The 13,868-nt window shown below is 40.7% G+C and overlaps 1 protein-coding gene across 1 annotated transcript in view; it reads right to left on the reverse strand.

Moving 5' to 3' along the window:
- Positions 1 to 1,714: 1,714 nt before the first annotated feature.
- LOC110301896 (dimethylaniline monooxygenase [N-oxide-forming] 3) overlaps positions 1,715 to 13,868 on the reverse strand; it is a 24,333-nt gene continuing 12,179 nt past the window's right edge. Inside the window, exons 6-9 of the mRNA XM_021172606.2 lie at positions 12,008 to 12,207; positions 6,187 to 6,542; positions 3,149 to 3,221; positions 1,715 to 2,482 (exon numbers count right to left, since the gene is read on the reverse strand). Coding sequence (XP_021028265.1) covers positions 2,134 to 2,482; positions 3,149 to 3,221; positions 6,187 to 6,542; positions 12,008 to 12,207 — 978 coding nt within the window. The 3' untranslated portion in view covers positions 1,715 to 2,133. The remainder of the gene's footprint in view (positions 2,483 to 3,148; positions 3,222 to 6,186; positions 6,543 to 12,007; positions 12,208 to 13,868) is intronic.

The following is a 13,868-nucleotide window of genomic DNA, read 5'->3' on the forward strand; positions in this document are numbered from 1 at the left end:
CCTGTGTTTGCCAGTGACATCGTTTGTGGTTGTTATTGTTGTTTTAGTTTTCTCTCTCTCTTTCTTTCTTTCTTTCTTTCTTTCTTTCTTTCTTTCTTTCTTTCTTTCTTTCTTTCTTTCTTTCTTTCTTTTCTTGTATGTCTTGTCCAACATTGCTGCCAGTACACTCCTATTCCAGTAAAACCAGTTTGGAAACATTTCTTTTATTTTGATGTTTCTAGAAAAGCCCGAGAAAAATTGGTATTAATTCCTCAAATATTTGGGAGAATTCAGAAATGAGCTCCTTTGGTTCAGGACTTTTCTTTCATTACTGGTTTAATTTCTTTATTTGTTATTTGCTGTGCTTTTTATTTTCTTTCTACTTATTCATGGGAGAAAAAATGTTTCTGTGGAATTTATCCATTTCTTTTAGAGTCTCCCATCTGTTGATCTGTAATTATTCACAGTAGTCTCTTAGCGTTCTTAAAAGCATGTTATTACCTTTAATATTGTCTCTTGGTTCTGATCTTATTTAAACGTATTGTTTCCTTACTCTCCTTTTCATCCCAGTTTGTCTAGCTGAATGGTCAGACCCAGCTTGAGTTATCCCTTTAAAACACCAAGTCTTGGTTTGTTGATTTTTCTGTTCTAATTATCATGCATATTCTCTGACCTTTAGTTCCTCCAGGACAGCCTTCAGCTTAGTCCTTTCCCTACTTCCTTTAGGTATGACATAGATTTTTGCTGTTTCCGATTCAGGGTCAAAATTGAAAACCTTTAGTTTCAACTCCCGCCATATCCTCCCCACCCCCCATGCTAGGATTATAGACATGAGCTGCTGTTCTGAGCTTCAATTCTTTTGATCATCCTCTCTTGATCCTACACAGACATTTAGCATGATAAATTTCTACCCCAAGACTGCTTGTGTTACATTGCATACACTTTGTTTGTGTCAAGATAACTTTTATTTCTTTTCTTTTTTCTGTGATATATCTATCAGTGATTTATTTTTGCAGCACGCTGTTGAATATCTCATCTTTCTGAGTTTCTAAGACTTTCCCAGGGTGATCTACATGTACAACAAGCTGGCTTTTGAATGGCAGTCATTTCCTTTGACCTTTGAATGACAGTCATTTCCTGATCTGTTGGCCTCATGATTCCTGAAAAATAATTGTCTTAGATTTTTGTTGCTGTGGTGAAATGGCTGAGGCACTTCACAGTTGGAGAGTGTGAGTCACTGGCACTGGCTGATCTCCTTGTGTACCTTTGTGTGGTAGACAGAGCAGTGGGAGCACAGGGGTGAACTAGCAAATGTCATTGCATACCAAGCCAGGACCAGAGAGAAGAAACCAAGGGCTTGCTCCATCGAATGATCTGTGGATTTCCAGCTGGACCCCACCTCTGGAAGGTATCATCACCTCCAATAGTATACCCTGGGCCCCCCTAGAGAACAGTTATCAGATTCAAGTCCCAGCACTAGGAAATTCCACTTTCTAAAATGCCTTCTATAGCAACTCAAAGGCACAAATGTTACTCATCACTGCGATTATTTACTTGCTCTGTGTCGGAGAGTTTCTTTTCTTGTTTTACTGATTTTCTTGTCAGTGAAATGAGCCAATTTGTGCTAACTTTCAATGTGAGTCAGATTTCTATACTGTGTTGCTAGGGAGCAAGGGACAATGGCTGGAGCATTATAAATAAAATAAAAATAGAATGTAATAGTCGAACTCTCTGCTCAACTTCACAAATAGTTTATAGATGCAGCCCAAGAAGATCATATTCTAAATGCTCTATTTTATTCACTGTCTTGATATGAAGTATATCTTTCAAGCATTGTTTAAAAGAGAAAAGGAATCATGTCCAACTGTTTCAAGAGATGATACAAGTTGTCCATAAAAACACCATTCTTGTTACAAATTGTTGGTGGAACTTAAAGAGAAAGGGACTTAGCCCACTGCAGATCAGCATGATTCTGAAAGGGGCTGAGTTACAAAGCCAGAGCAAAACATTGTCTTGTTTACTAATTTACATCTAGAGTTCTGGCAAAAGATCTTGAACAGGAAAGGGAGAGGTGTGAAAATCTTAATTTTTAAATAGCAAAGTTCTTGTCTGGTTGTTGTCAGTGACTCTCAGAAATTCTAGAGGGACCCACAATCAGATCAACACAAGGAATAAAGCAATGAGCAGAACGGCAACAGCCAGGAACCTGAGCAAACGGGAATAAAAGTAAAACCAAGACTTCTGAACTTTACTGACGACACGCGTCTTCATAGGCTTCAGTGATCGGTCCCACTGCGTTAAGATGGCGTTCCGGGCTCCTGACCACTTTCCTGGGCCTACCAGCCGGAACTGGTAGGGACTGCAAGGGCCAAAGAACACTTCTACGGCCAATCTGGGATCCTTGAGAAACAGCCATAGGAGATTGGGCTTTGCGCCAATGAAGGAGGCCAGTTCATCCATATAAACAATGTAATCTGTCTGGATGGTGGCGCTATTGCCAAACCTAGAGATGGGAGAGGAGAGACAGTCTGTGACAACCAGGCTTTGCAGGAACAAGAACAGGGAAAGCAACCCAGGTCTTCCCATCTGGGCCAGTTGATATTCTCTTGTGTTATTGGAGAATATTTCATATCTTATTTGGAAATTCCCCAATACTACAGAGCAGCGGAGAACACTTTTGCCCCTATTAGCAAATGGAAAATTGTCTATGGCTCAAGCAAAGTTATTCATTCACAGTCCTTGAGCTGATTAGTGATAGAAGAAAGGATGGGGCCCAGGGTTCTAGTTTCCTTCTCCTGCTGCTGAGTAGTCATTTTCATTTAAAGCATCTATGCCGTTAAAGATTTCTGGGCTAGAGAACAGAATTCTGCTTTTCTACGTTTCCCTAATTACTTTGGGTTCATCCCATTTGCAGTCTTTTCTGAGACGTACTGCAGAAGACAGGGATATTAATGAGGATGTAATGAGTGCACTTTGCAGTTAGTAGGACACAATGCAGTGGCAGGTGAGAAAACCTCAGCTAATGATTCTGGATGTCAGAATGTGCCTCACAGCTTTGGCTCTGTTGATATCGTTAAGGGTCATCTAAGACCAAATCAGTTTTGAATATTGACAGATTCTGATTTCTTGATGTGGCTTCTGATATCTACATTACCCTGAGTAATCTTACCATGTGAGCTTTTCCCCCATTTTCTCTTCAATATCATCCATCATGTTGTTTACTGAAGGCAAAGTGCAAGTTCCTGAAAAAACAAGGAAGGGCCTGGCATTTTTTTTCTTCTCAGTGGATTACGGAATCACAACACATTTTCATCTTAAAAAGTATTTATTATTTGTGTACGTGTGTGTGTGTGTGCATGTGTGTGTGATGTATGCAAGCCATGCCATAGGAGTGAGGGAGGTCATAGGCCAACTTTCAGGAGTTACTCTTCTCTATCCACTGAGTCCTGGGAACTTAACTCAGGCTTTTGCAGCGAGCGCTCTTAGTCACTGAGACATCTTACTGAGGCTGTTTTCATTTTGGCCTTTTACTGTTCAGCAAAACAAAATCTTAAGCAAATGAATAGGTGACTATTTTTAGACTGATGTGGATGTCCTACTCTTCTCAGAAGCCATCCTTGTCAGCATAATGAAAGTCTATTATGTAATCATCTTTGTACCTTGGTTCTTAAAAATACCAGATGTTTAATGACAATTAAAGAGTTATACTCTAAACTTTCAATCATATTTTAAAGAATATTTTCTATAAATTGTAGTCTACTGCAAGTGAATTGCAATAATTTTCAGGATTCTTTGTGTGTGTGTGAAGTATGTGTGTGTACCTGTTTGTACGTGTGTGTGTTGTGTAAGAGAGAAGAGATAGATGACAGATAGATAGATGGATAGATAGATAGATAGAGGTAGATAGATGGATAGATAGATAGGTACAGAGACAGAGATAGGCAAGAGATAAGAAACATAGAGATAGAGAAAGAAGGAAACAGACAATGAGGAGAGGTCAGAGGTTAACCTCAAGTGTCCTTCTCTATAGTTCTCTGACTCAGTTTTTGAGATAGTGTCTGTTTTTGAACAGGGAACTCACCAACTGGCTAGACAATCAGGTGGGCAAGTGCTAGGAGCCCTCCTGTGTCTACCCACTGTCCCTAGAACTACAGTTAAAGGCATCATCTGACATACCTGGGATTTTTACACGGCTGCTAGGGCTCTGAACTCAGGCTGTCCTGCCTTTGTGATAAGTGCTTACTGACTGAGCCATCTCTCAGGTCTGATTGTTTTTCAAGATTCAAGAGAAAATTTTTCTCTCTGAATTTAATGAGCCCCCAAATCTCTTGGTGGAGAAAAAGAGAGTTGTTGAATGCGACTGAGATTATGGACTATACAAATGCACTGAGGATAAGGGGGATGCCGGGTGATGAGATGCAATTTGAATTACTTTTAAATGAGATTAAAATTTATCTCTAAAAGGGGGGATTGCTCTCCCCTTGCAGTTAACATCCCTTGTCAATATGAATTCATTATAGCCCTTGGACTCTGTCTTGTCCAGATGCAGGTGAAGAGACTGGGAACTGGGAACCGTGTCACTTCTACCATCAGGTTGCTTGTAACTGGTTCCTTTGTCTTGGGGTTCTGATTTTTTTCCTAGGGGCTGGGAGTCAAATCCAGGGCACTGGGCTCCTCAGGTAGGTGCTCACCAGTGAACTAAATCCCCAGTTCATAACCATTGCTCAGATTCTCCCCAAATAAGTTGCTTTCTCAATAACCTATCTCTTGTAAGTCGATCAGTTTCCTGTCGAATGCCCACTTTGAGCTTTCTCCTTCAAGGTTATTCTTACAAATTTACTTATTTATTATTTGCTTTCTATCTGTGTATGCATGCATCTATCATGGTGTGTGTGTGTGTGTGTGTGTGTGTGTGTGTGTGTGTGTGTGAGTGTGTAGCAGCCAGAGGACAACTTGTGGGAATCAGTGTTTTCCTTCTACCCCGTGGGTCCCAGGTATATCAGTCTTGGCATCAAACACCCATGTCAACTGAGCCATTTTACCACCTTCAACTTCTGCTTGTTTCCTTATTTTCTTTTCTCAGAGCTCAAGTTACAACTACTGTGCTTACAGAGGATTAGTGACCTTCCTTTAGCTCCAGTCTCCTGGGGGTGGTATCTGATGTCTGAGTGGCTGATCCTGCTTTGCTGGAACAACTTTTAACCCTGAGACCACCTCCAATCTCTGTCTGAGCAGGCAGAGGAGATTCAGTGGGGTCACTACTGAGTAGGAACATACTAATATGGGGAGGCAGCCTGATAGCCCAGCTGGGTGTACAGTGGCATATTCTAGGCTTTGACATCAGAGGGAGTGTCTAAATCCTGCAAGTCACAGTACTAGAAACCTTAGCTATGGCCTCAAAAGGAAACTCCCTCATCACGAAGTTTCATAATTTAAGGTTCAATTAAACTTTGCTCAATATATTTTGACATCTCTGTCTTTTTTCTTTTTTATCATGGCTCTCCTCACAGCCTTATGATCTGTGGTTGCCCACAGCTATGTCCTTCATACTTTACCGTGGCTCTGATCCCAGCTCTGTTATGAGAGGATGCTGGCTGCCTTCCTTGTCTGACCTCAAACAAGTATGTTGTTTGGTTTTTTTCTTGAAAATGTGAATAACATGTTCCCTCGAATCTTAGGGATTGTACATTTCTCACACCCAGTACTTCCTGTCTATAATCAACCCCTGCTTGTCCTTAACTAACAGAACACACTGCAGAGAAGAAAAGAGGACAGGAAAGCCACCACCTTCCCAGAAAGCGTGCTTCCACTGCTGTAGATATCTGAGGTTGGCTGGATACTGGCCTGGAATTATCTTTTCCTATCCCCATTTCAAGCCATGTAATTCTATTTAGTTTGAAATCACAATTAAATAAAGTTGTCATGCAGTTAGGACCAAGAACTCTTGGAGTTCTTGTCTAATGAAGGGACTCAGGTAATAGTCAGTTTCCAGGAATTGCAAGTAGCAAAAATCTCTTAATAATCTCTTACTATTGCATATAATAACCTAGTGACACATATTTTAAATTGTTTATAGAATAAAGCACCAATGGAAATAGAGTTACAGATTCTCAAAGCTTGATAGGTCCCTGTAATTGGGATTATTGCGTAGACTCTGAAAAATACTCTCATTAGACTCCATTAGTGAATATTTTTTGAGCCACTTACCTTTTATTACTTGTGCTGCCCAGCGTGCCTGCAGATCAGTTGTGGGGATGGCGGCACCCAGGGACTGGACCAGGCCAATCACTGCCATGGTTGGTTTCTCTAGTTGAGGAGGGAAGATGCCTTTGTACAAGGTGATCTCATTATTTCTGCTTTTGATAATGGAGTCATCCAGGAAGGGGTAGGCATAACCATAGCCTGTGGCGAAGATGACACAGTCAATGGCCTCAAACACGGTCCCATCCTCAAACACAGCAGAGGTCTCTGTGAACTCCTTTACATTAGGCTTGATGGACACCATGCCACACAGGATTCGGGCTGGGAGCTCATCATTGAACACGGGCTCTTTCCTGAGTGTTCTGTAAGGACAGCAGAGATGAGGTCATTGTAACAGTAATGTTTGCACACTGCCTTAGTCTCTATACAAGTTGTTAAAAAAAGGAACAAAACAAAGAGTTTTCCCCAAGGTATGGAATATCATTAATGCATTAGAGGAATAAAATGGACATGTGGCATGTAGGAAGTAAGAGAAGTTGCTTTTGGCATGCTCCTTCTCATCCATATGGCTTGTTCTCAGAATGAACAACCATCCCCAGCAACTATCAAAGCGTTTGTTAAGGAAAGTTCGAACGTAAGGTACCTGGTTCCTAAAGTCTTCCCATTACTTCTTATTCCCCATGACATTGTGAGGATTAAGTCCTCTGAAATTCCCCGTGCCTCATTTTTATCCCCTCTTCTGGAATGTCAATATCAGGTATCTTAGGTCACAGGGATCTCTAAATAATATGAAGAATGTTGTCTGTAGCACAGATAAAGTGCTAAAAGCATTAACCTTTATTCTTAAAACTTTTTTTTTTTTTAAAGATTTATTTATTATATGTAAGTACACTGTAGCTGTCTTCAGACACTCCAGAAGAGGGAGCCAGATCTCATTGCGGATGGTTGTGAGCCACCATGTGGTTGCTGGGATTTGAACTCCTGACCTTCGGAAGAACAGTCGGGTGCTCTTACCCACTGAGCCATCTCACCAGCCCTTAACCTTTATTCTTACTTTTTCAAACTGGCCATGGTAAGATAAACTTGGGTGAGTGAAAGAAAAAGAAAGAAAGAAAGAAAGAAAGAAACAAAGAAAGAAACAAAGAAAGAAAGAAAGAAAGAAAGAAAGAAAGAAAGAAAGAAAGAAAGAAAGAAACAAAGAAAGAAACAAAGAAAGCAAGCAAGCAAGGAAGCTATACCAGGGTTTCCATAGGCTGGTGAAATAGGAGCCACATGAAGTAATTGTACACCTTGAGCCAAGTCAGGCACCCCTGGGAACTCAGATAAGGCTAGAAGAAGGGGGAAGTGTTTGAAGCACTGGGGATCTGAAAAGAGATCCTTATTTTTCAACAGTAAAATCCTCATGCGTGCAGATCATTCTGGACTTGAATGGCATGGAAGGAAAGGGCTTTGTTATGATATAGCTAAGACAGTTACGAGAAGAAACTTGAGGAGGATTTCTCTGGAGAAGAAACAGAGACAGGAAGATCGGTTGGAACTCTGGGTGGAAAGGACTCAACTGTATTTCTTTCCTGACACTTGTATTAAACTCATTAAACACCAGTCATCAATCATTCCAACCTCACTGAGACTGACTTTGTCAAGGCCATCAGAATAGAGCTGATAGGTCCAATGGTCCATTTCACTTATCTTGCTGAACTTATTATTATATTAATAACTATTGACTTAATTAATCTTATCTTCCCTCCCGAAATACATTTCAAAAGATCATCAAAGATCATCATGTTTTCCTAGTTCCTTTCCTAATATGACTACTTGGTGTCTCTGCTTCTGTCTGTCTATCTGTCTGTCTGTCTGTCTCTCCTCCTCCTCTCTCTCTGTTGCTGATATTCCATTTCCCACCAGACTACTGAGCAAATAGTTTATACCCCAGAACTCCACCCTCAGTCTTTTTGCCCCCTACACCACCATTCATCCTTCAAGAGAGGGTGTAAGAATTTGAACCTCTCTTTTGTGTATTCCATAGCCATTCAACATATTTTTCTGCATTCTGGCATCTTAGTTTTGGTGCAGCTAAAGATCAAGCTCTGTTCTTTCCAGAGGCTTCTATATCTCAGTAAACACCAGCTATGTTCTCTCTCAGATCAAAAGTTTTAAAGATATTTTTCAAGCTCTTCTCGCTATCACATTCTTTATCATGTATAACAGAAAATGGCCATCTTGCCAAAAGCAATCTTCAGATTAAATGTAATCCCCATCAAATTTCCAAATCAATTCTTTACAGAGTTAGAAAGAGCAATTTTCAAATTCATTTGAAACAACAAAAAACCCAGGATAGTGAAACTATTCTCAACAATAAAAGAACTTTTGGGGGAATCACCATCCTTGACCTCAAGCTGTATTACAAAGCAATAGTGATAAAAACTGCATGGTATTGGTGCAGAGACAGACAGGAAGATCAATGGATTAGAACTGAAGACCCAGAAATGAACCCACACACATATGGTCACTTGACATTTGACAAAGGAGCTAAAAACCATTCAGTGGAAAAAAAAAGACAGCATTTTTAACAAATGCTGCTGGTTCAACTGGGGTCAGCTTGTCAAAAAAGGGAAAATTGACCCATTCTTATTTCCTTGTACAAAGCATAAGTCCAAGTGGATCAAGGACCTGTACATAAAACCAGAGATACTGAAACTTATAGAGGAGAAAGTCGGGGAAGAGCCTCAAACACATGGGCACAGGGGAAAATTTCCTGAGCAGAACACCAATGGCTTATGCTCTAAGATCAAGAATCGACAAATGGGACCTCATAAAATTGCAAAGCTTCTATAAGGCAAAGGACACTGTCAATAGGACAAAATGGCAACCAACAGATTGGGAAAAGATCTTTACCAATCCTACATCCAATAGAGAGCTAATATCCAATATATACAAAGAACTCAAGAAGTTAGACTTCAGAGAAACAACCCTATTTTAAAAAAAATGAGTTACAGAACTAAACAAGAATTCTCAACTGAGGAATATTGAATGGCCGAGAAGCACATAATGAAATATTCAACATCCTTTCTTTTCAGAGAAATGCAAATCAAAACAACCCTGAGATTCCACCTCACACAAATTAGAATGGCTAAAATAAAAAACTCAGGTGACAGCAGATGCTGGTGAGGATGTGGAGAAAGAGGAACACTCCTTCATTGCTGGTGGAATTGCAAGCTGGTACAACTACTCTGGAAATCTGTCTGGCGGTTCCTCAGAAAACTGGACATAGTGCTACCTGAAGACCCAGCAGTACCACTCCTGGGTATAAACCCAGAAGATGCTCCAACATATAATAAGGACACATGCTCCACTATGTTTATAGCAGTCTTATTTATAGTAGCCAGAAGCTGGAAAGAACCCAGATGTCCCTCAACAGAAGAATGGATACAGAAAATGTGGTAAATTTACACAATGGAGTACTACTCAGCTATTAATAACAACGAATTCATGAAATTCTTAGGCAAATGGATAGAACTAGAAAATATCACCCTGAGTGAGGTAACCCAATCACAAAAGAACATACATGGTATGTATTCACTGATAAGTGAATATTAGCCTAAAAGCTCCAAATACTCAAGATACAATTCACAGACCACATGAAGCTCAAGAAGAAGGAAGACCAAAGTGTGGGTGCTTAGATTCTTCTCAGAAGGAATACAAAATAGAGGAGCAAATATGGAGATAAAGTGTAGAGCAGAGACCAAAGGAAAGGCCACCCAGAGACTGTTCTGCCTGGGGATTCATCCCATATACAGTTACTAAACCCAAACACTATTGTGGATGTCAAGAAGTACATGCTGACAGGAGCCTGATATGGCTGTCTCCTGAGAGGCCCTGCCAGAGCCTGACAAATACAGAGGCAGATGCTCTCAGCCAACCATTAGACTGAGTGTGGGGTCCCCAATAGAGGAGTTAGAGAAAGGACTGAAGGAGCTGAAGGGGTTTGCAACCCCATAGGAAGAACAACAATATCAACCAATCAGACCACCCAGAGCTCTCAGGGAGTAAGCCAGAAACCAAGGAATATACATGGTTCCAGCTGCATATGTAGCAGATGATGACCTTGTCAGGCATCAATGGGAGGAGAGGTCCTTGGTCCAGTGAAGACTGGATAGATGCTCCAGTGTAGGGGAATCGAGGGCGGGGAGGTGGGAGTGGTTGGGCGGGTGGAGGAACACCTTCATAGAAGCAGGGGACGGGATGGGATAGGCGGTTTCTGGGGTGGGGAGAACTGGGAAAGGGGATACCATTTGAAATGTAAATTTAAAAAATCCAATAAAAAAAAGGAAAAAAAAAAAGAAAATCCTAGGTATTTTCCTTTCAATGAACACTGATAATGGGTCCTATTCCTGGACACCAATCTCTGTCATACTGTTTTTTGACAGCTATTTTTGGAACACATTGTTTTGGTAGTTAGGATTGAATTGATGGCCTCCTACACGCTGGGTATACACTCTACCCCAGTTCTGACAAAAGCGTGTGAACCGGTCACACTGAACGTCTGTCCGTGCTCCGCCTCTCACTGAATGACAGTGACTAGTGTAGTAAAGTATCCCCAGCACTAACTTAGATATTGTCCCTAATATTTTTTGGATGTTCGGCTTCCTGTTGCGTTTAGAGTAAAAGCCAGGCTCTCAGGTCCATAAGATGCAATGCCAATTGGATATTTCCATATCTCTGGTTTCTTTTCCATGCTCACCTCTTCTCTCCTGTAAAAGGGGCTCACCCTGCTTGTTGATTATGCCAGCCCTACCCTGAAGAGAGACCCCAACTGTATCCTCTGTAACCCTCTTCCCTAGATAGCCTTGCAGTTCTTCCGCATATTTCCTTTAGGGTTTTGCTTTAAAAAGTCCTCTTTCCTCTGAGACCTAATTCAAGGACCCCATTGTAAACTATGCTAATGGCATCTTCCTTCACCCTTGCTTCCATCAACAAACAGCCTTCTGCTAAGCATATTGTCTGTTTACAGCTAAGAGAAGTGTATTCCAGTAGGGTGGGATTCTGTTTGTTCTAGATACCGATGTATCCACAAAGACTTAACTTAGGATCTGACATAGTAAATATTTCATTTGTATTAGCTAAGTCAATTAATTTGTAGGGACTTTGAGATTTGTATTCAGTGTTGGAGCCATTTCTTATGTAGCAGGCTTAACAGAGTTGTAGAAAAAAATTAAGGTGGGAACTGGGGATGCTGGACTCATTTGTGGTGGGTTTTGCTCAGTGAGAGCACTCTTTGGGGGGCTGAGAAGAGAGTGCAACACAACAAAGTTATTTTGTTAGCATCAGCTTTGACATTAAGCATGAGGTCAATGGATAAAGAACAATGCAGATCTGAGTTTGTACTGAAGGTTGTTTTTACTCCCTGGATGTGGGACCTTGGTAAGATTATTAATTCTGTTGTACTTCAGTTTTCTTTTTTGAAATGCAGGAGAACAAACAGAGCCCTCTTCATGCTTACCAGGGTACGTGTCATAATATATGCCAGAGCTTAAAGGTCGACTAGGTAAGACTCTGGTAATATATGAAGTTATAAAACATATTTATTTTTATTACTGTTACTGTGGGAACTGCTTGCTTCAGTGTTACCTAACTTTCTAGATGTACAAATCTGGTAAGGAACATGTGTGGAAATCAGTCCCAATATTTGCAGTTCTTTATCCTTGGATACATGAGATGTGATTATTTCATGAATATTTTTGATTTGTTTTGTGATTACAACACACATCAAGGGCTGTTGACCTAGAGATCAAATTTGGCAGGCCCATCACGTTTTAGTCCCTGTTACCTGTTTAAAGGCACCAAACCATAGTTTTCGTGCTTGAATCTGGCATTCATCTGCCTTAGGTACCACCAGTCAGAGATGGCGGTGGGTAAGTTGTTTTTGAGGAAAGTTTGAAACCGTGTGAGCACCACCATGTCCCAAGGGTAGCCATCGTCCCAGACCCGACTCATCACCCAAGAACCACTTCTGGAGCTGATGGTGACCTGAATAAACAAACAAACAAATCCACAAATGCTAAATGTAATGAGTGTAGTGCTCATTGTAGGATGCCTTCTGCATCTCTAGGGATAAACTTGTTACTGTTGCTCTTGAGGGTTTGGTTCTGTTGGGTGTTTTTGTTTTTGTTTTTGTTTTGTTCTGTTTTTGCAAGGAGGAAGTAGAAATCCCTTGGCTCTCAATCCTTCTAAATTGTTGCATAAGGCAAAAGGAAGCTAGTTTTCCTTCCTGGGAGACACTGACTCCAAGAGCATTTCACACAAACCTCCTCATCTCAATTTGCTTCTGCAGACTGGAACCGACTTATTTCAATCTTCAGCACAGCTGACCACCAATATGAATTCCCATTATATTTATCTCAGTGCTCTCCCAATTATTATCTCAAAATAGGCATTGGTGTAAAATAAGGCAAGCAAGTTATGACTAGGACACTACAGCCAAAAATCTTGGCCCTCTGATCGCTAGATGATAGGACATGGGGGAAGACTGCTTTAACAATAATCTTGTCTCTCTTCTCCCAAAACAGAAGGAATTGGCATCTACAAACTCAGATTTGCATGAGGGTCAGTTGAGGATGCTAACCTGGGCAATATGGCTGACATCACATCTAATATGTGGTTAGTAAATGTCAATTTCCTTTCCTTCCTCTTTTGTTACTTCCTAACACAGTAGGTTTTAGGTTTCTTCTCTGATTTTGTTTTTTTTTTGTTGTTGTTGTTGTTGTTTTTTGTTTTGTTTTTAAATTATGCAATGCTATTAAAAGAGAAGCTGGCTAGAGGCTGAGAAGCTTGAGAGCGTCAGAAGTTTGTGCTCTTTCCACAGTTTCATCACACAGGCAGACGTAACTATCTCAGAACCATGGTTCATCTCATTTCTCTTAGTTCAAAGCCTTAAGCGATAAACTTTTACTTATGAAGAACCCATATTCTTCAATGTCCATTGAAGCCTTTGGAAAGATCACCTACTAGGACTCCAGCGTTTTTTTTCCTCTCATAGTTCCCGAGCTCCTCTGCCCTTGGAATCTGAAACTCTGAATTTACTTTTCTTAGGTCTTCTGCCACTCAGAGCTTACGTTCCCCTGAGTCACCTAAGAACTTGCTGATGTTCTGTCTTCAGCTATCTTCTTCTTCATTTTTTTTCCTCCAATGGGAAAAACAGGATTCAAGGACTTTGTACTAAGAGTTAAAAGCACTCACTTATGGGGAGTACCAAAGCACCCTGATGCAGTATATCTGCTGTTACTATTAAGAACTTTCATTTCATCAAGATAAATCAGAAGCCCTCTAATACACAGTGCTGGGTCCTGTTTTCTTTCTTTGCTGTCTTTCCCCCTTCTAAGAATAGCTACTGACACCACTTCAGCAGGATGGTTTTCAAGAATGGGTTCAGGTCCATCCCCTTGGTATGGCCTCAGACTCTACAATCTTTTAGTCATTTAGTGACAGAATTATCCTTTTATTCTTCATTCCAGTGGTAGCTCTTATACTGTTATCATGCATTCTGCTTAGTTCTTGAGCTTGTTTGTGTGTTCCAGTGTCTGTGAGAGTGAGTGTGAATGAATGAGTGTGTGTGTGTGTGTGTATGTGTATGTGTGTGTGTGTATGTGTGTGTGTGTGTGTGTGTGTGTGTGAGAGAGAGAGAGAGAGAG

Source organism: Mus caroli, chromosome 1 (genome assembly GCF_900094665.2).
Source record: "Mus caroli chromosome 1, CAROLI_EIJ_v1.1, whole genome shotgun sequence".
In the NCBI taxonomy this organism is placed as follows: Eukaryota; Metazoa; Chordata; class Mammalia; order Rodentia; family Muridae; genus Mus; species Mus caroli.